This window comes from Ailuropoda melanoleuca, chromosome 2 (assembly GCF_002007445.2).
Source record: "Ailuropoda melanoleuca isolate Jingjing chromosome 2, ASM200744v2, whole genome shotgun sequence".
NCBI classification, from domain to species: domain Eukaryota; kingdom Metazoa; phylum Chordata; class Mammalia; order Carnivora; family Ursidae; genus Ailuropoda; species Ailuropoda melanoleuca.
This window is the reverse complement of record NC_048219.1, coordinates 5,225,109-5,252,415: the sequence shown is the minus strand read 5'-3', so window position 1 is coordinate 5,252,415 and position 27,307 is coordinate 5,225,109. Positions and strand designations below refer to the sequence as shown.

The following is a 27,307-nucleotide window of genomic DNA, read 5'->3' as shown; positions in this document are numbered from 1 at the left end:
AAAGAGAAAGAACAGAGAAAATCTGGAGGTCTGTGTTCCAACCCCTGGTGTTGAGTTACCTGCATAGAGCTCTGCCAAGATGCCCTCTGGAGACTCTTCAAGCTCTATGTTTAGAAGCAGGTCATATTAGCTCCATTTTACAGATGAAAACAGGCTCAGAGAAAATAAAATTATGCAGTTGGCTTGGTAGAGCAGTTTAGCTCAAGGAACAGCTGAGTGAGATCAGCCTTTGATACTACAGGCCGTATCTGGTGCCTAGAGTTGGTTATTGATGATTAGGTTTCTTGATCTGGTGATTGGCTAGAGTGGGATGACAAGAATGGTCCCCTTGCCAAGAGCCCACAGTAAGACTGCCCTTCTCCGTTCCGTTCTCTCTCACTCCTCCTGCCCCAGCCAGACCATCTCTTTTCCTGGCCCATCCTAGCCCAAGCCCCTTTGGACTCTAGTCAAGTGCCAGCCTTTCCCCTTCTGCGCCCTCAAATGGCTCTTTGGGATCCTGAGGGCACAGACCTGGGCAGAGATGAGACAGGCCTCCTGCTGGCTACAGAGACCCCAGCTCTGCACACTCCATCAGCAGTCAAGTACCAGTGGAGATCAGTGGCCATTTTACAAATGAGTAAGACAGGGAAGGGGAATCATTTATTCTCATTCAAAAGACTAGCTCCCAGTCAAGAATTCAGGGCTGTCCCTCCTCTTCTCCTGGGATGTTTGCTGGGTAAGGGGTTGAAATTTACACTTGAGCTTCACAGCTCAGAGTAGCTCAGATTAGTCTGGAGAGTGATCATTACAGCCTATTTCACAAATAAGAAAACTGCCTCCCTCCTCTTTCAGTAGCCTCAATCCCCTCACGCCCTCCAGGCAGGGCTGGCCCAGCTGCCTTGAACTTGGTTCCCGTGCTGCAGGAGTCACAGAAAAGTCCAGGCATCCTGATGGCCACCTCTTATCCAGGTATCTGTGTCCGCCAGAGAACCCTGTTAATGGAGGATAGTCATTGTAATGTCTAGAACAGAAACAGTTTAGAAATAGCCCAGATCATCCCGCAAAGGGCACTGGTCAAACACGGATTCTTCCCACGGAAGTTGTGTAGCATGGAGAATGGTGACACATAGCGCTTACCAGGTACGGCACTGCTCTAACTACCATGTGCACTTTGATCTCATCCTCACAGCAACCCTATGTGGTAGAGATGATTACTGGTGCCACATTACAGGTGAGAAAGCTGGCACAGAGCAAGTCAGTTCTTTGCCTGAGGTCACACAGTAAGTGATAGAGCCCGGATTCAAATGCAGAAATTCTGGCATCACAGGTGGTTCTCAGCCACCCTGATAGAGTGTTGTAGAAAGATTTTCCTGGCTTGGAAATGACTTATGATATACTGTTCACGGAAAAATCAATTACCCGACAGTATGTGCTATATAATCCCATTTTTGTAGGGGAGAAAACAAGGCTTAAATTAACATGACTAGAAAAAAAAATCTGAAAAATATACAAAAAGAAGTAGAACTGGATTTGGAGATGTTGAAATCATGGTGTTTTATGCAAACTTTAGGCACGTTGCATTTTCAGAGTTTTCTACGGTAAATATGCCAACCCTGTGCAATAATAATGATTATAAACGTTAATGGAGCATTTGCTACACATCTGACACTACGTGCACCTCCTCATTTAATCTTCACAACTGGGGTTCCCTGGGTGGCTCAGTCGGTTAGATGTCTGACTTCTGATTTCAGCTCAGTTCATGATCTCATGGGTCATGGGATCGAACCCCACATTAGTCTCTGCACTGATGGGGAGTCTGCTTGAAGGTTCTTTCCCTCTGCCCCTCCCCCCCAAATAAATAAATCTTAAAAAAAAAATCTTCACAACCAGCCTATGAGATTGATACTGATTTTCCCTACTTTCACAGATGAGGAAACAGAGATACCGATCATCATACCAAAGTTCACACAGATAATAATTTGTGGAATAGGGATTTGAACCCAGATTGCCTGACTCCAAAGCTCACGTTTGTTGAATGAATGAATGATTGACTTAGCCACACGTAAACCAGGCATGCCCAGAGCAGGGTCATGCCCTTGGTATGGACAAACTTCCAGAGAGGGATTGGAGGATCCACCTACGTCCTTGCTCGCTGCCCATGACCGAGCTTTACCATGCTTGACTCAGATGAGGATGGCATGGTGAGTATTCTCATGGAGTCCCATTTTTATAGAAAATGCATGAATACATGTGAATTCTGCAGTCTCTCTGACTTGATTCGTCACACCTGGAGGAAGCCTGGTCACTTAGATCAGAATGCCACAGGCATGGCACCCCTTGCCCACCTTCCTTTCTATAACCCAACTGCCACTCATGCTTTCTGTTCTCATGTTTGTAAAACTCTGTGAGGAAAGTGGAGCAGCTCATCTTATTTGACTCACGAGGAAATGGAGACTGTGAGTGGTTTACTAGATGGAAGGCAGAATTGCCACAGCAGTTGACAGCATAAGCCCTGGCGTCAGATGGATGTGGGTTGGGTCCCACCCTTAGCATTTATTAGCTGTGTGACGTCGAGCACTCACATCACCTCTCTGAGCAGAGATGACTGTGCCTGTACTCACAGACTTGAGGGGAAAAGTTGCAATAGCGTATGCAAAATGCCTGGTCCGGTGCTTGGCATTCCGGAAATGGCAGTTGTTATTTATTCAAAAAATATTTAGGGGCTCCTGGGTGGCTCTGTCACTTAAGTGTCTGCCTTTGGCTCAGGTCATGATTTCATGGGGCCTAGGATCGAGCCTGTGGGATCTAGCCCTGCTTTGGGCTTCCTGCTCAGTGAGGAGTCTGCTTCTCCTTTTCCCTCTGTGTGTTTTCTCTCTCTCTCTTAAATAAATAAATAAAATCTTTTAGAAAAGCAAGTATTTATTGATCACCTATTATGGATGGAGCACTAGGTGCTGAGATACGATAGTCAAAAGTCCCTGTTCTTATGCTGCTTGGCTCAGAGATGGAGAGGGCAGGGGCAGTTATGTGACAGGAGGGGGATTTCAGGCAGAGGGGGCAGCAGATATACACAGTGCTTTCCCCAACATTTTAGTATGAGAAGTTTCTAACAGACGCCAAAGGAGTTGAAGGAATTATATAGTGAAAAGCCACTTACCTGCCACCTAGATTCGACAATTAACATTTAACTGTATTTGTTTTGTGACATATCTTCCTAGATCCCTTGTGCTTTCTTGTACCAGGTGAGCTGCCTTGATGATTTGGAGACAGAATGTCTAGGGTGGTAGTCCGAAAACAGGGGCCTTTTGCAAGAGTCAGAGGGGAAGAAAGAACATTCCCCTCTTGACAAATCTGTTGGGAGAGGCCAAGTGTGGGGGACACCTCCCCTTATTAAAGAAAGCCTGTTTGGCAAGGAGCTTGGCCCTCTTGTCAAGCAGTCAGTCCCTCACTGGGGCAGAAGCAGGGCGCACAGGGGTTTCTGGGGTTGTGGGACCAGCTGCCACCCACACGGAGTTGGCCAGAGGATAAACACAACCATCAGGGGGCTTCAGGCACAGGGGCTGGCAGTGATTGAAAATCTTGAGTGTTCATCTGTCTGACATTTGGTGCCCCTGGGCAGGTGAGTCCAGCTGCCTGGTTTACAAGGCGCAGGTACAGGACCCAGGCCAGCTAGGGTCATGTTTATTTATCCGCCACACAGGGGAGCCCCTTCTTACAGAAAACTAGTTCACAAGAAGTCCTGAGGGCCAGAAATCAGGACCACGGGGTGACCATGAGAGAACGGAGACTTCTATCTCTGATCTGTAGGGGTGAGGGTACCTTCTCTCTATTGTTGCTGTCGCAGTGACAGAGGGCTGAGAATCCTATGGTCCTAGACTTAGAAGAGGACTTAGAGGTTGTCTGGGCCAGTTGCCTGGTTAAACATCCAGTCGCTCAATGCGGGCTTTGGGTCTGGGTAAAATCCCGGTTCTCCCACTTATTAGTCCTGTCACCTTGGACAAGTCATGTAACTCTTCTGCACTCGGGTGACTCATTTGTAGCATAAGGCTAATAGTACCCACCTCCCAAGGTCACTAACTGAGTTCACACATGTGAAGCACCTAGAACAGTGGCTAGCAGCGGTAAGTGCTCTAAGTGCTTGGTAAGTGTTTGCCCCAGAAAACATCTCAAGCAAAAGGAACTGCTGTCAGTGGTTTGCAGCCATTCCCCCTTGCATACATTAACATACTGGTCTTTTATTATTATTATTAATTTTATTTTATTTATTTATTTGACAGAGATAGAGACAGCCAGCGAGAGAGGGAACACAAGCAGGGGAGTGGGAGAGGAAGAAGCAGGCTCATAGCAGAGGAGCCTGATGTGGGGCTCGATCCCAGAACGCCGGGATCACGCCCTGAGCTGAAGGCAGACGCTTAACCTCTGTGCCACCCAGGCGCCCCTTATTATTTTTTATAAAAGTGGGAACATACTGTACACACTGTACTATAACTTGCTTTTCCACCCAATAGTATATCCTCTGTGTCACTTTTGATAAACCTTAAAAGCATTTTCCTCTAGATTTTTCCACATATGTTCATGACCATGATATCAGTGGCAAGGTGTGTGTCCTGTAGCTTACTTGCCAGTCCCCTACTACTGGACACTTAGGTTACTTTCTTTTTTTTTTTTCCTTCTGCAAATAAAGCTGTGCTGAGCAAGAAGTGACTGATGTCAGCTGACTGTATGACCTTGGGTATGACCTTCTGGGTGTGAGTTTCTTCATCTAAAAACAAAATGACAAGATTCTTCTGGGTAATTAAAATCTCCTGCAAACCACATATGAATCACTTCCAAGACATCGCTGACAAGTAACCTTCAGCTTCCATTTGCATTCCGCCGGGGACAGGGTGCTCTTTACCTCATGAGCAGCCTGTTTCACTGGACAGCTGTAATGGGCAATAAATTATCCACCCATGCTGGGCCAAAATCTGTCTCCCTGCAACTTCTAGTCTAGTTTTATTATCTGAGGCCCCATAAATTCAGTCTATGCTCAGTGGCCAGTGGCTAGGGCCAGTGCAGAAGGTAAGAAAACTTCAATCCTTCCCTTCCTTCCCTCCTCCCTCTCTTTCTTTATGCTTTCTTTATCAGACGTCCGCTAGGCATGGATGGGGGCTACGGAAGTTAGCTGCAGGGTCAGAACTGGGTCCCAGGCTCCCTAAATCCCATTTCAGGGGACTGTCCCCTGCCATGGGACAGGGGTCCTGAAGCTGGTGGCCTGCCTCAAACGCGCTACAAGTACACATGTCCCAGGCAGAGTCCGGGGTTGCTCTGTGAGGAGGTGACCAGAGCTGGAGACAACCATAGCCTAGGGCTCGGGCAGGACCCTGCCAGGTTTTTACTAGAGCTGGACCCAAGCCTCCTTTCTTTTCCCCCACCTACCCTTCAAAGATTTCAAACAAGTAGACTTAAATACAGATTCAGATATAAATAATTTCAGCCATGTAACTCCGCGGAGTTTGCTCCTCAGGGGCTCTGTCTGGATCTTCCTCAAGGCTTAGTGTTGTTCTTGGCTTTCATTCATTCATTCATGCATGCATGCATTCATTCATTCTCAATACATTCTGATTAAGAGCTTACTGGGTAAGGTTTTAAAGAGAAATTTTGCCTATCCAAAGCCCCCTCTGAGCCTCTGTTTCCCCGTTTGTAAAATAGGAGTGTTGACCTACTCTCTGCCTTGCAAGGCTACGGGGAGGGTAAATTGAAGTCATGAGCAAAGGAGGGTTCTTCTGTGCGGGGGCCCAGTGAACGGATGTGCTCTTTGAGGCTACGCACAGCGCCCGCCCTGGAGTAGGAAGGCTTCAGCTACTTGTTGAATGAACAAATAAGTGAATGAGTGAATGAACGAGTTAGTGTTGGAACAAATGCCTCTTTCCCCTCCCTGTCACAGCCCCTCTGTTCCTGTGTTAACTCCATCAACAGACCAGCAAAGCCAGCCTTGTAGCCCGAGATAAGGCTTTTGGCGGGTGTCTCCCCTATCACTCCCCGGAGTGGGGGTGGGGGCAGAGGGGTGATGCCTGGAGCTGGTGGAAGTGCCACACGGACACGGACACAGGATGGGCTCTAAGTACCCACCATCTATGCGGCGCTGCCTGCCCCTGTGGACCCTGGTGCTGGAGGCGGCCCTCATTGTCATCTTCTTCTTTTTCACTTCCTATGACACTTCCTCACAGGACCCGAAGAAGCTCGCGGGGACCTTTCGAGGTGAGTGTCCAGAGGGGAGGTGGTCCCAGAGGCAAATAGCAGGAACAAGGGAGGAGGAGGTCTGTGGTCCTCCAGGGGCCTTGATGTTCCTTTCCACAAAGTCTCCAGTAAATGGGTTCTCACACCTTCTCCCATAGGTTGCGCAGAGACCCAGCCAACAACATAGGCTCCCCTTTAGGACCAGCATGGACATCTCCTCTCCCATGAAGCCTTCCTTGATTTGTCAGGGCAGTGAGGGGGCCTCCTATTCTGTATTTCTAGAATTTCCTTTGCCAAATGGTTTTCATAAGTCTCTGCTTCTCTGTCGCCTTCTCCCCTTTCTCCTGAACAGCAAGGAATTTCATGTTGTTTGGCTTTTTGTTTTTGTTTCCTTTTTTTTTTTTTGGTCTCTCTTGCTCATTTCTTTTTTTTTTTTTTTTTTAAGATTTTTTATCTATTTATTCGACAGAGATAGAGACAGCCAGTGAGAGAAGGAACACAAGCAGGGGGAGTGGGAGAGGAAGAAGCAGGCCCATAGCGGAAGAGCCTGACGTGGGGCTCGATCCCATAACGCCGGGATCATGCCCTGAGCCGAAGGCAGACGCTTAACCGCTGTGCCACCCAGGCGCCCCTCTCTTGCTCATTTCTGTACCACCCTCCTTTTGGTAGCTTGAGTCTGTTGCCCCTTCCTCACCCCCAGCCTTCTCCTTCTTCCTCATTGGCTGGGAAGTCTACATTCTGTCTGCAAATCCAGAGCCATAAGGTACAGCTGAAGAGGAGTGTAGGATGGCTATTATTTTATATGCAGCGAAAAATATTCACAGACTGTGATGAGAACAACTGTAAATAAGACAGATGTCCACAGCAGTGTGGCTTTTGCTTGTTTTTAAAAAAATTGAAATGAGTTTCCAGCATCTCCTTGGGCCGATATCTTATCTATGATCATGGATGGGTCTCCCTGAGTGTCCTCTGTCAGACAAAGCTGAAGTTCCAGTCTGGTTAAATGCCCGCTTCTTTCTGAGTGATGTTAACTGACTAGTTAGCTGAGAGCAAAGGAAAAACATCACTAGGCCCTCACCGCGGTAAGTAGGACAAAGAGATGACTGGGGAGGGAAGCCTCTACACCACTTCAGGGGCTAGCCCAGAGAGGGGCCCTTAGTGCCTGATGAGCAAGGCCCAGGCACAATTTAAGTTCATTTCAGTTTCCTTTCTTTTCAGTCCAATACAATGTAATTCAATGCACGCATTCATTTGTGCATGTATTCATTCAACCCTGTGGGGGATCTAGACATGCTAATCAGAGCTAATATTTATTGAACTATTACTATGTACCAGGCACTACTTAAATGCTTTATATTGAACCCTCACAACAATCCCAAGAGCCGGTACAAATATGATCTCTGTTTTTCTTTCTTTTTTTTTAAGATTTTATTTATTTGACAGAGATAGAGACAGCCAGCGAGAGAGGGAACACAAGCAGGGGGAGTGGGAGAGGAAGAAACAGGCTTCCCATGGAGGAGCCTGACGCGGGGCTCGATCCCAGAACTCCGGGATCACACCCCGAGCCAAAGGCAGACGCTTAACGACTGAGCCACCCAGGCGCCCCTGATCTCTGTTTTTCATATAAGGAAATGAGGCACATGGACGTTGAATAATTTACACAAAGTCACTCAACCAGTAATAGCACAGCAAATTTAGATTTGTGCAGCCTGGTTTTAGTTTCCGTGCATTTAACCGCTATGCTTCACTACCGCATTTTACAGTGAGCTTGAGTCACTTGTCATATAACCAGTGGGTGTAGGAGCCAGTATTTCAACTCTGTATGTTGGCACCAGTGTCCACATGCTTCACCCCTACGCTGTGCTGCTAACACAGAAATAAAGTGTCCTCAGACACTCACTTTGCATGGAAACACAGAGGAGGGCCCTCAACCCTGGAAGGGGAGTTGATGGTGTCAGGGAAGGCTTCTGGAAGGAAGTGACTGACCACCACATCTTGGAGGCTCGGTAAGAGTTAACCATGTGAAAATGGATCATCATCCAGAATGAGAGGACAGTGAGAGCTGGTGTGGGCACTCCTTGGAGTGGACCAGGCTAGGGCTTAACACTGCAACACCAGAGCCCAAAGAAGGCAGTGGGGCATGGTGGACCCACCGGGTTGAGTAATGACCTTGACCTTCATGCCACCAAGCTGATAGGAAGCAAGGGTGTGGCCAAGTTTGGGTTCAGGTTATGGAGAAAGCCATTCCAGGGCTAGTGTAGGGGTAGGGGACAGGGCCATGACTTGAGGTGGGAGACCAGCGTACGGCCTTGTGTGTAACATGGACCAGAGGGCTTCAAACGTTTCTGATCACGCACACCATTTTTCAAGCATGGACCATACTTACATGTCACCATCAAGTACTGCTGCGTGAATATATTTGGTACGTTATAATAATACATACACACAAAATAGGAAATTTGAAAGAGGTCAAATGAAATACATAATATTTTCAAATTACTGATCGTGATGGCGCCAGTCTCAAGGCAATGTCCACTGTTCCCATCACTGAGAGTGGATGTCTTTCCATTCCTAGAGTCTTCTTGATAACTTCAAATTCTGGTTGACTTCCTGTCAGATCTAATTAGACTGACTTTTTCTAACCCTGAATGTGACGGATGAAGAGTTTACGCAAGAAATATCACTCTGCCCTTTTTTTTTTTTTCGTACGCTTGGCTGCCATCATGGTTTTGCCTTCATCCTGTGGTTTCTGGCAGGTGTTGTTCAAGCTATTAGTCCATTTTGTGAAGGTTAGTGGAGCTAAAACTAGGTTACCTCATCTGTCAATTCACTTATCCAATCCGGTCCATGTGAACTCAATGTTATTCAAACCAGCCAATTCCAGAAAGACATTTTTGAGGCAGTCAGCATGAAACCTGTATGATATACAGGAATTATTGTTGGTTTTGTTAAGTCTGATAATAGCATGATGGGTTTTGTTTTTAAAGGCCCTATCTGCTAGAGATGTGTATTGAAATGAAGCAATGCCTGGGGCTTGCTTTATGCCAGGAAAAAAAAAAAAAGGAAAGAACTGGAAAGGGTAATAAAAACCAGATCGGCCCTGTGTGACAGTCATCAAAGCTGGGAATGGGTACGTGATATTCACCGTGCAACTCTCTCTGCTTTTACACATGCTTAACGTCTTCCATTATAAAGAATTACATTTAAAACAAAAAGTTAAACAAAACCCTGCCATTCGTTGCAACATGATGAATACAGAGAAACATGTCACCCTCTTCCCAGTGGCCCAATATTCCCTCAGGACCCCTTCCAAAGCTAGGAGACTAGAAACTGACATTCTGAGCAAACAGAGGAGGCTCCCGGGTCAACGTGGAACTTAAATATTTGCAGAGCTGCGAACTTCATCAAGGCCCTTTGGAGGTACCATAGCCTAGATCAGTGGTTCTCAAAGTGTGGTCCCCAAACTACCACCTCAGCCACTAACAGCTCAGGAATGTGTTAGAAATGCAGATTCCCAGGCCCCAGTCCGTACTCACCAATTTGAAGTGTTCAGGGTGGGGCCCAGCGAACCGAGTTTTACTGAGCCCTCTAAGTGACTCTAACGCACACAAGAGTTTGAGCAGCATGGAAGCCAGACTGATTCAAACCCTGCCTCTGCCCCTTCTTAGCCGCGAGGCCTTGGGCAAATTATTCCACCTCTCTCTGCCTCCATTTCAACCTGCGTCACATGACGATAGTACTTTTTCAATTTGTTGTTGAAAGGTTTGAAAGAACGAATACACATACAGACTGATTCAGAGTACTCACTTTCATTATTAATAAACTTTAATTTCTGGTATTTTTATAAAAACAAATCAAACTAGAAGGGCTCTTATCTTCTTCCAGCAGCTCCTATGGACTGTCTGGAGCTTCTTCCAAGGTGTGTGTTCCCTATGCTGATGACCACTGGTCCGCACGGCCAGTGATGGGGCCATATGGGCAGGAACAGTGAAGGGGAAGCAAAGAGTCAAAATATTCAAGAGAGCACTAGGAGATCAAACGAGCTTTCCCTGGTGAAAGTGAAGGAGGGGTTAAGGATGGCTTCCAACATGTGCTTTGGTATATGGAAGTGCCAATTCCGGAGATGGGACGCACAAGGGGAGAAGCAAATTGAGGGGGGTAAATGAACGGTGACATATTCATTCTGGGCTTGGGGTTGAGGCGCCTATGAGATGCTTAGGAGAAGCAGAGTGTAGCAGCTATCTAGTGCTGCATAACAAAGCACCCCCAAACTTAATGGTTGAAAATAGCAACCATTTAATTGGTTCGTGATCGTGATTAAGTGGTTCAGCAGAAGAGTTATTGCAGTAAAAGAGGGTAAGCCCCAATGACTGGGTGCTTTTCAAACCTCTGCTTCTAACATGTTGACAAATGTCACATTGGCCCAAGCAAATCACAAGGTCCAGCCCAGGCGGGAGGGGTCTGTACTGGAAGGCATGATTCATAGGGAGCCACTACTGTAACAATCCACACACAGAGCCTGCTCTAGGACTGCCAAATGGGGGAACATCCTGGACCCTGCACGGTGGATACTACCCAGATTCCCCACCCTGCTCCCCAAAGGGAGGAGAGCTACCAAAAGACAAGAGGGGCTTTTCCACTGACATGTACTTACTGTACCCCCAAATGCTACAATGTTCCACATCTTAGCCTTGGCTGCCCCCTTTGACTGGGACATCTCTTTTTCTATTCCCAGAATGCTGTAGGGGTGAAGGTAGGGTGGGACTAGAAGATACTGGGGGGCGGAAATCAGCCTAGGGCTCTATGGATGGCTCCAGTCTGGGGCTGCAGAGGTCTTCCCAGTCAGTAGTGGGGAGAACAGTGTGGAAATTGGGCCTAGAGGCCAAGGGCTAGAAGCTGGTTCTGGCTTGAGAGCCGTTGGTGCTGAAGTGTCTGCAGGCCAGAGGAAGGAGCAAAAGTGGGTGCAAACACAGAACTAGAACCACAGGAACAGCCAGGCCAGAGGAGAGGGAAACAGTCTTGTCCAAAGTCACACAACCAATAAGTGGCAGGCACAGGATAATAGTGTCTAAAACTGTGTACCAAACCAGGCTAAGTGATTTGCATGAGCCAGTGAAAATGTGCACGGCAATCCTCTGAGCAGGTGTCATTGTTCATACCCATTTTACAAATTAGGAAGCTGAGACACAGCGGTAGAGCCAGGCTCTGAGCCTGACAACCTGACTCAGAGTCTTCAGCATTATACCCTGTGCTCTATGTGGAGAGGCACGATGCATCATGTTTAAACCCAGATGGTCAGCATTCAGATCGCTCACCATTCACTAGTTACGTGACCTGGGCTAGTTACAGCGCCTCGCCGGGCCTCCCTTTCCTATCTGTAAAAGGTGGATAATAAATAGTGCCTACGGCGTGAAGTTGTTGTAGGTGAAAGCCATAAGGCACTTAGAATGGTGCCCGGTGCGTGGAGGGCACCACACAAGTGCCTGCTGTTACAATGCGGGTCATCATTGCCCCCCTCACACCACTGGACTCTCAGCTTAGACTCTTTGGGCAAGTCATGGGGCTTTCACAAAATTCTCCCGAAGTCCTGTCTTAGACTGTAGAATGCCCCTCTGGGGCCCAGTCATTGGGGCCCCTGTAGCACATCCACTCCTTATCACCCCCCAACACCTTACAGTCCATTAGCCTATCAGCCCAGCAGCTGATGTGGGGTGCAGCGCGGAATCTGAGAGGTGGAGGCTAGCACCACTGGGGATGCCCTGAGCTGGGACCTGGCCCTGAAGTGGGGGTACCAGTCGTGAGATCTGGGAGGAGTTCGAGGGGGGCCTAGAGCTCTGGAAGTCTGGGAGAGGAGGCAGGAGGGTGCAGAGAGTAAAGAGAGGCCTGAAATCTCATGTTCTCATCCCACCCATTTGGGGAGAATGGGCTCTGTCAACAGCTCCCAGAAACTACCCCCCTGACTTCACCCTGCGGGGTAGAGTACAACTCCTCCCTCAGGGACAGTGTGGGGCCTTGGGGAGGAAGGCCCCGAGCTCCCACACCTGGCAGCGGCAACAGGGATGGCAGCTGTACCTGATAAAGCCCCCCGCCCAAGATTCTCGACTCGCTAATCTTTAGGGCCCCACCTCTGCCCTATCCTGGTTACCCCCCTCTCCCCACCCATTGATTCTCTCCTCAGAATATGCCAGAGCCATAAGGACCTTAGAGAGTACCAAGTCCAACTCCCATGTGTTTACAGAGAGAGAAATTGAGGCCCAAAGAGGGCAGGGGACCTGCTTGGGGTCCCTTAGTGAGATGAGGGCAAACGAGAGCAAGAAACAGCCTAGCCTGGTGGAAGAGCACTGTACCTGGAGCTCAGAGCATGGCTCTGCAGCTAGCATGCTGTGTGGCCTTGAGGAAGTCACGGGCTCTCTCTGGTCTGCTTCTGTAAAATGGGAGGAAAATGAAAGCGTCTCCCTACTCACGGGAGCTTCAATACGCCCAGAGCCTACGCATACGGCGTTGCTGCTGGATGGCAGGTGTGTTTGGTTTAACAGCAGGAGTCAATACAAGGTTGAATCGGAATACGATCTTGGGTGTGCAGTCTCCAGTTGGCCACAGGCCTTACCACTCCCACATACGCATTGTGCCTTTCATACGCATAGTTTCCCAAAGGAATTTGAGCAATCCCAAGAGGAACTCCCTATACAAACTGTGCCCCGTCACCCCCACTCCTAAGAGGATGTAAGCAGGAGACAGAAACATCGCCTGCACCTCCCTCTCCCCTTGGCAGAGGAGAAGGGGCAAGAAGCTGAATCAATGCCATTTCTCACCCACTTCCCAAGTTCCCAGGCCCTCTGGAGGTCCTCAGGGGTCTCCCACATCCTAGTGTGACCAGATTGCTCAGAGCATCAATACCCACCCACGTCTCAAAGGCCAAGAGCCTGTGTGTTTCTCAACAAAGGTGAATTTAAATGGCTTGACGGGGCTCTCTGAGACTTTGGAGAGCTCTGGAAACAAGTGCTTCCTCGTTGCTATCAGAGCCAGGGCTGGAGGCCAGCGGAGACCCGGTGGGTTCTTATTACTGTGATGGTGAAGACGGTGGTGGCGCGGGGGGAGGGGCACCATTTCCTGGGGGAGGGGCACCATTTCCTGAGCGCCCTCCCTGCGCCAGGCATGTGCCAAGCCCTTGAACAAAACCTCACCTCTTTCAGCTCTCCCGGCCCCCTCTGAGGGGGGCACGATTGCCCTTATTTAGCGGATGAGGAAGGCAAGCAACCTACACGGCCACACAGCTATGAGGTTAAAGCATATAACGTGCCATTTTTATTGGTCAAAAAATGGTCAAATGTTGGCAATTTTAATATGGTTTAACCTAATGGGTTTAACCTAGCTGGGATCAAACAGAACTGTCTAAATTTGAAGTCGGTGCTGGTTTTCGTCTGTGTGTCTGTGTGTGTGTTTTGTTTTGTTTGTGCTTGTTTACTGTCTGCATGCTGGTTGTAGAAAATTTGAACACCAAGAAAAAACAAGCAAAACCCTCCCAAACCCAGAGATAATATCCATGGGGGGACGAATTCTTTCAAGTGCTCTCCCCAGGCATTTATACGTGGGAAAGAGTTGGTGTTTGTTGATAAAACAGTCTTCCTACTCTGAGCGATTGGGTGCGTTACAGCATTGGATTCTGGCCACCAGACCAAGAATGTGATCGTTTTCCCCATTTAACAGATGAGCAAACGAAAAACAGTGTGGTAGTTGAAGGCACAGGCTTCAGAGCAGATCATCTAGGTTTAAATCTGGCTGGAAGAGCTGGGGCAAGTTGCTTAACTCCTCTGGGGCTCAGTTTTCACATCTGTGAAATGGTGATAACGGCCCCCACCTTGAAGTGTGGTTGGGAGAAGGAAGCAGGCTGGTCTGTGTGATGTGATTAAAACCATGTCACAGGGGCTCCTTGTGGCTCAGTCTGGAGAGCATGTGACTCTTGATCTTGGGGTGGTGAGTTCAAGCCCCATAATGGGTGTAGAGATTACTTAAAAAAAAACAAACAGTGTGGCTACAGGGGAAACACTCAATAAATGTAGGCTGTTACTAAAACTCAGAGACATTAAATAACTAGATGAAGCCACACAGCTAGAAAGTTCCAGATTCCTGATTTTGAACCCAAGCATGTCAAGCCGCTATCCATTTTTCAAACTTGGAATTAGAAAAAAGTATCTGCCGTTTTCCTTTCGCTGGACCTCTCCCTGCCAGCAGGCAAGTGTCTCGCACTCACCTGCCACCGCAGCCCCTGAGGGGTCCGAGGCTCAAGAAGGTGAGGGTCCCTCAGATGGCCCTGGTGCTTCCTGCCGGCCCCCTGGGTCTCCCAGCCAGTGACAAAGGGAGAGAACTGCTTTCTGCAAAGACAATTTGGTTCTTACCCACAGAACCTCTGAGCCTCCTTCCGTCCCTCTTTTCTGGGCCAGGTCATTGGCTTCCGTGCTCTTACTTTCCATGCACATGATCAGGAGGTTGAACCTGCCCCTCGCAGCAGGGTGATTACCTTTACCGGATGTTGACTGTGTGCCAAGCACTGGTCCAGGTGCTTTACACATGTTCATACCATTAAGTTGAATAACAAGAGTAATTGCCACAGTTACTGAGCGCTCACTGTGGGCCAGGCCCTGCCTTCATGCTTCACCAGCATTAGCTCATCGTAGCCTTACCTCAACCCTGCCTGGTATGTATTGCTCCCATTATTCAGGTGAGAAGACTGAGGCTCAAAGAGGCAAAGTAACTTGCCCAAGCACCCTTTCATGATCCCTTCCATCCAGTAAATTCATACAGAACGTATGTAAATTCTAATTCTGTGAACTCTGTAAATTCTAATTTCCAAATTTCTCACTTTCCATTTTGTCTGCTTCTCTTGCTCCTTCTCCATAACTGCTCCTGGTCAGTCCTCCAGGATGTGACCATCATGGTGGCTCTTGGCTTTGGCTTCCTCAACTCGTCTTTGCGGAGATACGGCTGGAGCAGCGTGGCCTTCAACCTCTTTCTGCTGGCCCTGGGAGTGCAGTGGGCAGTCCTGATGGATGGCTTCCTGGAACAGTCCTTCCGTAAGAAGGTGGTCATCAAACTGTCCAGGTAACCTGACGGCAGCTGGATCCTTTTTTGGGTCCTTGAGCGTATGGGGGCCTAAGAGGACTGATTCTAGAAGAGCTGGGATGTCCCCTTGAAGCCATGCAATATTGAGGATATCCACTAACAAATTATTTGCTGTTTATCCAAAATTCAAATTGCATTGGAAATCCTATGTTTTATCTGACAACCCTGAGCCCAGATCTGCAGCCTTTCCCAAGTTGTTTTCGTTATTATTGAGTATGACTTTATAAAGTTACACAAGCAATATGGGTTCAAAGAAAAATTCATAGAGATTACAGAAAAGAAATAGAAAAGTCACAGTCTCTCAAAAACAAAGAAGTACTCTTAATTCTCAAACGTCAGTGAACGAGAAATAGCCACGCCTTTTAATTACCTTCGATCCGTTTAGGTGCGTGTGTATGAAGTTCTAAAAACTAGCGAAATTACCCATGTTGCTAGAAGTCAGAATAATGTTTACAAGAGAAAGGTGATGGTTATTGATTAGGAAGGAGCACAAAAGAACCTTATGAGGCACAGTAAACGTTCTCTGTGTTTCCTGGGTAATGGTTACACAAGGGGGTAGACATATATATCCATCAAGCTGTACACTTTTTTACAAAAGGCACGGGGCACCTGGCCAGCTCAGTTGGTGGAGCATGCAACCCTTGATCTCAAGGGCGTGAGTTCAAGCCGCATGTTGGGCATGGAGCCTACTTTAAAAAGAAAAAGACAAAAAATTTAAAAAACAACAATACAAAAGGCATTGACAGGAGAAACTCAGTAAAATTTACCTTATACATTGTTTTTTGCTCTTATCCAACTCTGAATCTCTGTCCTGCCCAGATAATGGTAAATCCCATCTTAGGCATCTTGGGGAACTGGTCACCTCTCCAGGCCACTCCATCCTCCCCTCCGAAACCCTGCTAAATCTCTGGGCACTGCTGTTGACCATCTCCCCATGAGCCAGGCACGGTGCCAGGCAGTGCACAAACATTATTTTGTTTAACCCTTCCAGTAGGGGTCTAACTAGTGTACAGGCAAGGAAATAGAGGCTCGGAGAGCATAAGGCATTTGCCAAGGGTCACACAGCTAAGTGGTGGCAATGGCTTTAGCTTTTTAGTACCTGCAACCCTTCCCACACCGTCCAGGGTGGTTATGACATGAACCAAAGCCCAGTCAGTTCCCTATTGGCCCTGAAATAACCCTCCACATTTTTTCTTCTAACAAGTTTTAGAGTTAATCCCCATGGATTCAATACCCCGCCCCCCCCGCCCCCCAAGAAACACCTGGGAAGAGGCAAAGGGTACTCTCTGGAAGAATTCTGACAGTGGTGGCCCTGGTCTGGCATTTCTGCTGCCTTGGCTTTAAGGTCACACAAACCTTCAGCCTCCTGCCCCTTAGTGTTTTGGCCTCATCTCTGGGCTGCTCCTTTAAGGTACCACGCCCACAGGGGCCAACTTGTTCTTGACTCAATCCAGGAAGACAAGAAGAGGTCATCTGCAGCCTAAGTGAACTCCCCTGCCCCACCTCTGACAGCCTGGATCCTCCCAGCTGTGACCCCCGCTGGAAATGGCTTCACAGATTGGAACAATGAGCTCCTTCCCGACCTTTCCAAGGCCTGGCTGGTTCAGAGGGCGGTGCCCAGGCCTGCCTCCGGGACAGGGTCCTCCCCTTCTCCCTCGGCCTCACCCACACTGTGCAGCCTGACTTGGCACTGAATTGTCTTGAGTCACCAATGACCAGTCCCTTCGGGCCAGGGGCCTGTCCTGCTCAGCTTTGTCCTTTGTTTTCCTCCTGTAGTAAAGACTTAAAAAATGGTTATTGGAACCAAAGTGAAAATAAAAGGAACCCCGAAAGTTGTGATAGTTTAAAGCTGTATTTTGAGAGGTTCAGGAGGGCTTCCCTGGAGGATAGTAGCAATAACCAACCCTCTTATTGTGCTTGATACATATTAACTCACTTTACCTTAAATGACCGCTTCACAGGCCTTGCCTCCACCTTACAGATGAGGACACTGAGGCACAGAGTGGTTCAGTAATTTGCCCAAAGTCACACAGCCAGGAAGGGGCTGAGCCAGGATTCTGACCTAGGTTGGCTGGACTGGAGGCTGCACTCCTGAACACTGTACTTCCCCGTCTCAACACCTCCCCAGCGCCAACTGGACCGTGGGGTCTGACATCCTACCACTGGCACGCATCCCCTTGAATTCGGCCCTTGCCAGTTAAGTAAACACTCACCAAAAAGGCATGACATGGCCAGTCACAGTGAAACTGAGTAACTCCTATTCTAAGTAGTTCCCAATCCCTGTGAGACCCCTTCCCCAGGCCCTTGGCCTTCTTCTGATCTTCCCTCTGAAGAAGGGAAGTCCTTGAGCCTTAAGCAAGGCACTACATTGGCAGCAAATGCTGGGGAGGCTGAGTCCAGACTTCAGAGCACAGGCTTTAGATCCTGGCCAACTGGGTTTGAACCTCACATTTGTCATTAACTAACTTTATGGCCAAAAGCATCGACTCTTCTAGTCTCAGTGTCCTTTTCTGTAAGATAGAGGTACTGAACGGTACCCTAGTCCCATTTCTAGAGGGCCACTTAGAAGATTAAAATTTAAATGATGTAATGAAGTTATAAGCCTGTTATACATAATGCTTAATAAATTATCATTATTTTGTAGTGGTGGCAGTGGTTGTAGCATCAGGGAGGGGAGGGGGTCTCAGAGCAAGGTGCCTGGAGAGGGTGGGTTGGTTTAACCACCATGGATTATTCTGCTCATTGCCACCTCCCCCAGGAAGCCCTCCCTGATGAGTCCAGTCCATACAGTCCAGTGTCCCTCCAGTGAACCCCTCCTCTAGCCATGTAATATCATGGATAATCTTAGTACACAGACTCACGATGTCAGCCCCGTCTCCCCAGCTGGATCATAAGTGCCTTGAAAACAAATTGTATTCTCCTGACTCCCCAACACTGAGCTAGCTCATTTGTCAAGAGAAGGAAGGAATCAGTTAGTAGTGCTATTCATGTGGGGTTCTACTCCTGAGTGAGTTCTTTGCGCCAATCATGGTGCTGGACACACAGGCACAGATATTCCTTCTAATCCCCACAGCACTACCGCGAGATAAATATTATCATCATTCTTATTTTACAGATGAAGAAACAGGCTCAGTGAGATTAAATAGCTGCTCAAGTGGAAAAGCTGGGACTGGAAGCAGGCTTGTCCTACTTCTAAACCGTCCCTTTCCACTACCAAGGAGACCGTGGCGGGCGGCTGAATGGCAGGCAGGCCGGCAAGTGAAGAGCGCCCTCTATTGAGCATGTTTGTGAGATGCAGGCAGAAGAGAAGCGGTGGGCAGAACCCCAGTTGTCAGACCCTAGAAGAGGGTCCTGAGGGAACAATCAGCCTCTGTAACTCACTACGACATTCCTATGAGAAATTCAGAGTGGCCTCAGTACGAATGAGTATATGCAGATCAATTTCTTGCCCTGAAGCCACCCTGATGGAAGGAGGAGCCCACAGACACCCCAAATGGGGCAGCATCAGTTCCCATGAAGGTGGAATCTTGTCTCCTTGTTCTCCTGCTTGTCCCTAGCTTCTTGGACAGTGCCAAGCTTGTGGAGTGAGTGTACGAGTGAATAACGAATGAGAGGATCCTTTTCAGTCATCCCTGTCTCTCTCTCTCTCCCCCAGTATTAAGCTGGCCACCATGAGTGCTATGTCTGTGCTCATCTCAGCGGGTGCCGTGCTGGGGAAGGCCAACCTGTTGCAGCTGACATTGATGGCACTGGTGGAGGTGACGGTCTTTGTCACCATGAGGATGATTGACAGGCAGTACCTCAGTGTGAGTCACGGTGCTGTGAGGAGGGGACTTTGGAGAGGAGGGGGTGGAGGTGGAGGGGAGTGATACTGCCTCCGTTTGATGGAGTTTCTGGGATTTAAAAATTATAAAGACAGGCCCAAAATGGGGCTCCAAAATTGTGATCTATGCTAAATGTTTAAACATAGCAACCTAATGGTTTTAACTGGAGGTGGTGCAGTCACTGGTGATAACAAGGTCTAAGGTTTGACGGGGCATATGGGTGGCAGAAGTGTAATGTAGGGGACGCCTGGATGGCTCAGTTGGTTAAGCGTGTGCCTTCGGCTTGGGTCATGGTCCCAGGGTCCTGGGATCAAGTCCCGCATCAGGTTTCTTGCTCAGTGGGGAGCCTGCTTCTCCCTCTGCCTGCTGCTCCCCCTGCTTGTGCTCTCTCTCTCCCTCTGACAAATAGATAAATAAAATATTTTTTAAAAAAGAAGTGTAACGTAGGAAAGTTATTAGAAGAAAAAGAGTCAAGGAACAGAGAGAGGGAGTTGGATGGATCCAGATGGTGACCTGGAGGAGTGATGGAAAGATGGTAAGGCAGGTGCTGAAATCCTTACAGACCAAGAGGCAAGTGGAAAATCAGCAAGGAGTGCAGAGCCTGCCGGTGCGTCCTTCCAGGCAGCTTCAGATATTTGGGGAGGGAAAAGGAACAATGGTCTAGAAGTTTAGATATGAAGCTCTTATTATTTACTAAATTTTCGTTCTCTTCATCTGTCTATATGACTTTATTTTAACCCCTAACTACTTCAGCGTATATTTCTTATAAACAAGAGCATTCTTTTACATATCATTGTTCAGTGAACAAACTGTGGAAATTAACATTGACATAATATTATCTTATTCAAATTTCACCAACTTTCCCAGTAAAATCCTGTTGCAGCAATATACACACACACACACATATGTATATATACATATATCTATACCTACAACGACACCTATACCTATACATGTGTATTTCTTTTTGGTCCAGGGTCACACTTTGCTTTCAGTGCTCATGTCTCCTTAAACTTTTTCAATCTGGAACAGTTTCTTAGTTTTTCTTCATATTTCAAGCATTTGACATGTTTTGAGGTTACAAGCCAGTTATTTTGTAGAATGTGGGTTTGTCCACTGTTTCCTCATGATTAGTCGGAGTGTATGCGTTTTTGGCAGGAATTACACAGAAGAAGTGATGTTGTGTTCTTCTCAGTGCATCATATCAAGAGACACATGCTGTCAATTTGTCCCATTACTGAGGATGTTAACTCTGGTCACCTTTTAAGATGTTGTCTTCCAGGCTCTTCCACTGTAAAGTTACTATTTTCCCCTTTGTAATTAATAAGCATCTTGTGGGGGAGATAATATTCTGTAAAATCCTGTTTCTTTTTTCTTTTTTAAAAATCCTGTTTCTTATCAAACTTTCACTCACTGGTTTTTTTTTTTTTAAGATTTTTTATTTATTTATTCGACAGAGATAGAGACAGTCAGCGAGACAGGGAACACAAGCAGGGGGAGTGGGAGAGGAAGAAGCAGGCTCATAGCGGAAGAGCCTGATGTGGGGCTCGATCCCATAACGCTGGGATCACGCCCTGAGCCGAAGGCAGACGCTTAACCACTCTGCCACCCAGGTGCCCCTCACTCACTGGTTTTAGCATCTGTTCATTCTTTTTTTTTTCTTTTTTTGCCTGAATCAATTAGTACTATGATGATTGTCAAATATTGATTTTCTTTCTTTCTTTTTTTCCTTAAAGATTTTATTTTGGGGGCACCTGGGTGGCTCAGTCNACTCACTGGTTTTAGCATCTGTTCATTCATTTTTTTTTTTTTTGCCTGAATCAATTAGTACTATGATGATTGTCAAATATTGGTTTTCTTTCTTTCTTTTTTTCCTTAAAGATTTTATTTTGGGGGCACCTGGGTGGCTCAGTAGGTTAAGCATCTGACTTTGGCTCAATCATGATCTCAGGGGCCTGGGATCCAACAGCATTGGCCTCCCTGCTCAGCAGGGAGTCTGCTTCTGCCTCTCCCTATGCCCCTCCCCCTGCTTGTGCTCTCTCTGTCTCTCTCTCTCTCAAACAAATAAATAACATCTTTTTTTAAAAAGATGTTATTTTAAATTAGTCTCTATACCCAACGTGGGGCTCACACCTACAACCACCAGACCAATAGTTGCATGCTCTAGGATTGAGCCACCCAAGCACGCCCAATACTGTTTTTCTAATCCCATCTTCCCTTCCACAACCATTAATTAGATAGCATTCTGCTGTAAGAAAGAACTTTCTTTTCTCCTCCATTCAGGCTTTTATTTATTTATTTATTTATTTATTTATTTATTTCACTATGGGCTTACGGTGTCACCTAGACATACTTCATTTTCTGCTTTTCCTTTGTGCTTACCATAAGGACTAACTGCAACTCCTTGGTTTCAAGGAAGAAAACTGCACTGGAGCTTTTTCAGGCAGAAAGAGGGGAATTTAATATAAGGGCCACCAAGGGCAGGAGTAGCAGCCAGACTCAGGACTGGAACTGGATAGGAGAAGCCTTTAAGACCCCAGGTAGTTCATGCTCTCCATCTTTTGGTTCTGTTCGTCTCTGTACAGCTAACTTCTGTGCACATCAGCATTCTCTTCAGTGGAGAACAGGTTCTCTCCAAACCCTTTCGTTCAGGGATTCTAAGGCCCAGATCCTTCAGGAAACAAGGCGCTTCTCTCTCAGGGGGTCCCAGGTCTATGGTCCAGTAAGAAATAACCCGATTGGCTCACGCAGCCACGTGTCCGCCTTGGTCCAATCAGCTGCAGCCAGCGTGGAGGGCGGGTCACGCAGTGACCACGTGGCTAGTCCAGAAAGAGAGAGAAATTCCCAGCGATGGAACACGCGCTGCGGGCAGCATGGGGTAAACATTTTCCTACTTTAAAAGGCCACAGTGATTCGAAGCCACCCATCTCCTCTCTTCTCTGCTGCTTTGACTCTCTTGTTGGTGCAGAGGGGGGTTTAGCACTGATTTTGAAAGTTGGCCGCTTCACCTCAAAACGTCAGTTCAGCCTGGCTTTATTTACAGGAAAGGCTCGGGGGAAACCGGAGACCGCAACCAGGGCTGTTTCGGTGGCGGCAACTCCAGAAATGAGTGGAGGGTTCCACGCCAGTCATCCCCACGTGTGGCCCTTGGATTTCTGTGGGACCTTGAACATTAAAAACGCAAGACCTCTTTTCAGTCTTACAGGCGACTTCGTTTTCATTAATGACTGAAAAGTGTGAATGTATCCTTCCCATTCACTCATTCCTTTTACAAATATTTATTCCGTGCCTATGATGTACCAGGCGTCTTTTTGGCAGTAGAAAAATGCTGCAGTGGTGGACCTTCATTCCAGAAGGAAAGACTGTCAATAAGCAACCACATAGGCAAATGAGTATTAAGTACCATAGAGAAAAAATAAAATGAGAAAGGAGATATGAAGAGTTGAGAGGAGGATAAAATGTTAGATAAGGTGGCCAGAGAAGGCTTCTCCGAGTAAATAATTTTGAGTAGAGACATGAAGGCCGCGAGTGCACAAGCCACGTGGGTGTTTGAGCACAGTGGCAGGTCAAGGGCAGGGTTGTGGGAGTGGTCTGCCTCTTCCAGGAGTATTTTATCACCCACCCTGTTTAGAGTCGTTGGCACGTGGTGATAATAAAAAGCAGACAGACTTTTAATCACTTTTATTATTGTTTTAAATTCTCTCCAGACAATGCACCCCCTTACTGCTTGCACCCAGGGTGGGCCACTCCCTCCACCTTGCATTCTAGACATTGGAAAAGCCAGAGTGAAGTGGGACTGATGTGGGAGCATGCCTGTGGGTTTGAGGAAGAGCGAGGAGAGTGTGTCAGGAGTGGAGCAGGAAAAGAAGTCAGGGAGGTTAGGGGAGAGCCCATCACACAGGCTTCTACAGGTCATAGCAAGAACGCGGACTCTGAATTAAGCAAGAGGGAACCATTGGAAGATTCTGAGCAGAGATGGCCATGAGCTAACTTAGATGTTCATAGGATCACTCTGGCTAGAGGCACAAGGGTGGAAATGGGGAGACTGGTTAGAAGGTTACTGCAATAATTTGGGGTAGGGGTGATGCCACGTAGGGCTTATATCAAGGTGGGGGTCAGTGAAGCATGGCGGTTAAAATCCTGCCGATTCTGGATATTTTTTGAAGGTGGAGTTGGCAGGAATTACTAGTAGTCCACTAAGTGAGTTATTAAGGATTCCTAACTTTGATATTCATAAAGCAAAATTAGCATATGTCTAGAATTTACTTAAGACTTTAGTTTGGTATTATAAAAAGTCTGGCTACCTCCTGCTGCCAAGTTTACACCACTCATCACTCCGTGAATTCTGCTGAAAAGTAGGAAGCAGTAGGGGTGCGTGTCTGTGTGACTTTTTGCCTCACCTAAGTAGATCTCAGAAGCATTTAAGAGCTACTGATAAGGCCAACCAGCAGCTTCCCTGGAGTAAATACATGGCTGCTCCTGGGTCTCTGAAAGGGGAACCGCTGGGCTGGGGAAGCTCCAAACACCGGTCTCATGACTCCAAGTCACACCTTCTGAACTTAGGTGAGGTTTGGAACTGGCTCCGGGAAACAGGGGTTGGCTGTGGGAGGAGGCTGTGGGCACTCACCACCTTGCTGGCTGTGTTGCAGATGGACAGTCACTTAAGCATGATGCACATCCATGTGTTTGCAACCTATTTTGGGCTGATGGTGGCCTGGTCCCTCTCGAGGTGTCTGAATAAGATGGTGATGGAGGAGAAAAATCAGACAGCAAAGAGCTCCAGTTTGTTTGCCATGCTGGGTGAGGACAAGGTGGGGGGGGGTGTTGGGGGGGTCTCACCCCTGGAGAGAGCGAGAGGCTCTCAAATGGCTCTGTGGAAAAATTTCCCTCCTTTACTAACCTGCCCAGGGTGCTCGGAGCCTCACCATGATGACTCGGCTCCCCAAGTAGTGTTGCATGGATTCACAATCCCTTCTAGGGCAACGCTCTTCATTAAGATCCGAAGGAGGGGGAGACTTGTTACGCTTGAGTTTAAATCAATTTGCCTATTCCTTTTGTCTTCAAGCTAAGGGAGGGAACTGGACAAGTGGAGAAAGCAGAGGCCAGCAGGGGAGAGAGGGACAGGGTGGGGAAGAGAACAGTAATACTGGCGTATCTGGCAAAGCCGCAGTGGAAATGCAGGAGCCCGACCGTGGAAGAGGCCGAGAGGAAATCAGGCAGTGAGATAGGCAGTAGGTGACCCAACAGCCAGCCGTGAGGCCAAATCAAAGTGGCACATTACATTTTCAGAATAAGCATTTGGCCATCACAAGCCGGGCTCAGGAGACCCGGGGGTTGGTGATTTCACCTCTCTGGGCCTTCGTTTTTTTGCCCATGAAGTATGTTAGCTGGGCCGTTCAACTTGGGAACTCAGAGGAGACATGACTTGCCCAAAGTCATATAGCTAAAAAGGAACAAAGCTGAGACTTGCCCGCTCCAGGAAGCCCCCGCAGGCTCAGGCTTTGGAGCAGGAGTCCTGGCTCTGGCCAATGACCCTCTCTGGCCCCCAGGAACCCTCTTCTTGTGGATGTTCTGGCCGAGTTTCAACTCCGCTCTGCTGGATGTTCCAAAGGAAAGGAAGAATGCCGTGTTCAACACCTACTATGCTCTCGCGGCCAGCGCGGTGACAGCCATCTCGATGTCGGCCTTGGCTCGCCCCCGAGGGAAAATCAACATGGTGAGGAGGGGGTTGCCCTTCGGGCAGCACTCAGGTCTTCGAGGCTGGACACGTATTCATGTCCCCTGTTCTAGAACCAGCCCCGCAGGGTGGGAAAAATATGCCAGGTGACAGCCTTGTCTGCCGTGTCATGGAGCATCGGGAAGGGCACTGGCTTATCAAAATGGGAACTGGAATTTGGAGACTATGAAATGATCAGAGGCTTTCTGAGGGGAGTGATTAAGTCTATTAGTGTTGACACCAAACAGACCCAAGTCTGAACCCTGTTTCTGCTAGTTACTGAAGCCAGCCACCATGAGCAAGTGTCAGCAGAGGAGAGCTAGAATAGAATCAGTCAGCCTCTCCCATTCCCCTAAGAAATTTCAAGAATGGGATAATAGAATTGGAGGTAAAGAAGGATGTTATTACCCTAGCCGTGTGACCCTGGTCAAGCCACTTAAACTTTTGGAGCCACAACTGGCTCATATGTAAAGTGGGAATTAAGAGACAATGCACATAAGGTGCTCTGTGGGGGAAATAGTGCTGGGCAAACATTAGCCATGTTACCAACGTAGCCAGGAGACTGTGTGTGCGTTTTGAGGGGAGACAGAGATGGGTGAAAGAGTAGAGCTAAAGATGAAACAAGTTTCCATGATGACAGGTATGGGGTCAGCCAGCCAGAGGTGGTGGGAGAAAGTCTAGAGAGACAGCAGGGCCTAGAGTGGACAGAGTGTGGCCATGCCTGACAGGTTAAGCACTAAAGGGAGGGGGTGTCTTTCTGGGGGAGCTCCTGGTGACAGGGAGTCTAGGATCAGACAAGGTGGGGACATCTAGGGAGGCAGGTGTGACCAGAAGGTCAGGGAAGCCCAGAAGCTGGTCCCAGGCCCCAGAGCTCCAAGACCTGGTTAGAGTTGAGAGGGCAGAGGGAAGTAGCGTGAGAGCAAAGCAAGGCCCCAGTTCTAGTGGAACAAAGGACATAGCGGAGATGTGACCCAGAAACAAGAGCTAGCTGGTTAAAGCTGGATCCAGAAGTATAGGATGGCACAAACACCCAATAGCCAATAATAACAATGAAAATAGTAAAAACAATAATAATGGCTTGTATTTCTTGAGCCCTGCGCTCAAAGTCTTCCATGAGGTAACTCATTTAGTCTTAAAATAACCATGTTAAGTAGGTACAATAAAAACCCCATTCTTCTGGTGGAAAAGTTGAAGCATCCATGGCTCAGTGCCCAAGGACACATCACTAATAGGTGTGAGCGTGGCTAGGATACACTTCCAAGTTCAGTGCCTCCCAATCAGGGTGACTGCTCCCTGAGCCTGAGAAGTGGAGTAGGATGTGACCATTGATGAAGGTCATATAGTCTCAGCAGAGAGGAGGGGATGGTTTCAGGGTCAGTGAGGCAGAGAAGACATTACAGTGTTGCTTGCTCCCAGCTTACCAAGTAACTCTAGGCAAGATGCTGTCCTCTCTGTACCCCACTTCATGCACCCACAAGCTATTTCTTTGCAGACACATATCCACAATGCGATACTGGCTGGAGGTGTGGCTGTGGGCCCTTCATGTCATCTGATCACTACTCCTTGGCTCGCCATGCTGCTGGGCTTTATGGCTGGACTGATCTCCATCGGGGGAGCCCTGTGTCTGCCGGTAAGGAGTTGGGCAACTAACGCCTGGTTTGGCTTGGACCAGCAGGGCCCTGGGAGCATGGTGGGCCATCATGTGGTGCCCTGGGCTGCACTAGACAGCCATCGGCACCTTTTCAAGCAGGCTTCAAAGCTTGGGTGAGGGACCCACCCAGGTTGTATTACGTATTTGTTAGGATCTGGGGAGCAAGTAACAAAACCCATTCAAGTTTGCTCAGGCATAGGAGGGAATATTATAAGGCTACTGGGGTGTCACAGAACCCAAGGACAGGGATGCTGCTGGGAACCCAGGAATGGCTGACACCAGGGACAGGAGTGTTGTGGGGAGCCCAAGAAGTCCCCACTCTTCTTTCTTTGCTTTCCCTGAGTATTTGCTTTATTCTCACTCTGTAGACTTCCTTCCCCTTCTCCTTCTCCTGCTCTTATGTGGTGGAATGTAGTCCTGCTTTTCAGGAAAGCAGCTAGGTGGAATTTCTTGGCCCCATTCCCAGGTGTTTCGGAGAAGGGACTCATGGGTTTAGTTTGGACAGTGTGCTTATCTTTGGCTGGGAGCGTGGGGGCCTGGAGCATAACACAGATGGCTGTTGCCCATGAGCCATGTGAACGAGGTTGGGAGGGGCAGCAGCCAGAGGAGGGATGTTGGGCTAACCCAGGCCGTGTCCACTTCTGATTGTTTAGTTCTTCTTCTAAGCGGATGGACTTTCCTTCCTTCAACATCTGGCAGGTAGTGATAATACCAGAATACCCCACGATAGCCAATTTGTTAACAGTACACTTCTAAAGGAAATAATTTCAGAGCAGCAACTCTTTGTGGGTTTGAAGC

At 48.0% G+C, this 27,307-nt stretch overlaps 1 protein-coding gene across 2 annotated transcripts in view; it reads left to right on the top strand.

Moving 5' to 3' along the window:
* The first annotated feature begins 5,994 nt into the window (after window positions 1-5,994).
* Window positions 5,995-27,307, top strand: part of RHCE (Rh blood group CcEe antigens) — a 39,098-nt gene continuing 17,785 nt past the window's right edge. Inside the window, exons 1-6 of one of the 2 annotated variants that reach the window (XM_034646855.1) lie at window positions 5,995-6,219; window positions 15,111-15,297; window positions 18,974-19,124; window positions 23,792-23,942; window positions 24,692-24,858; window positions 26,351-26,488. In XM_034646855.1, coding sequence (XP_034502746.1) covers window positions 6,072-6,219; window positions 15,111-15,297; window positions 18,974-19,124; window positions 23,792-23,942; window positions 24,692-24,858; window positions 26,351-26,488 — 942 coding nt within the window. In that variant the 5' untranslated portion in view covers window positions 5,995-6,071. The remainder of the gene's footprint in view (window positions 6,220-15,110; window positions 15,298-18,973; window positions 19,125-23,791; window positions 23,943-24,691; window positions 24,859-26,350; window positions 26,489-27,307) is intronic. The other variant, XM_002913288.4, reaches the window with a different exon arrangement.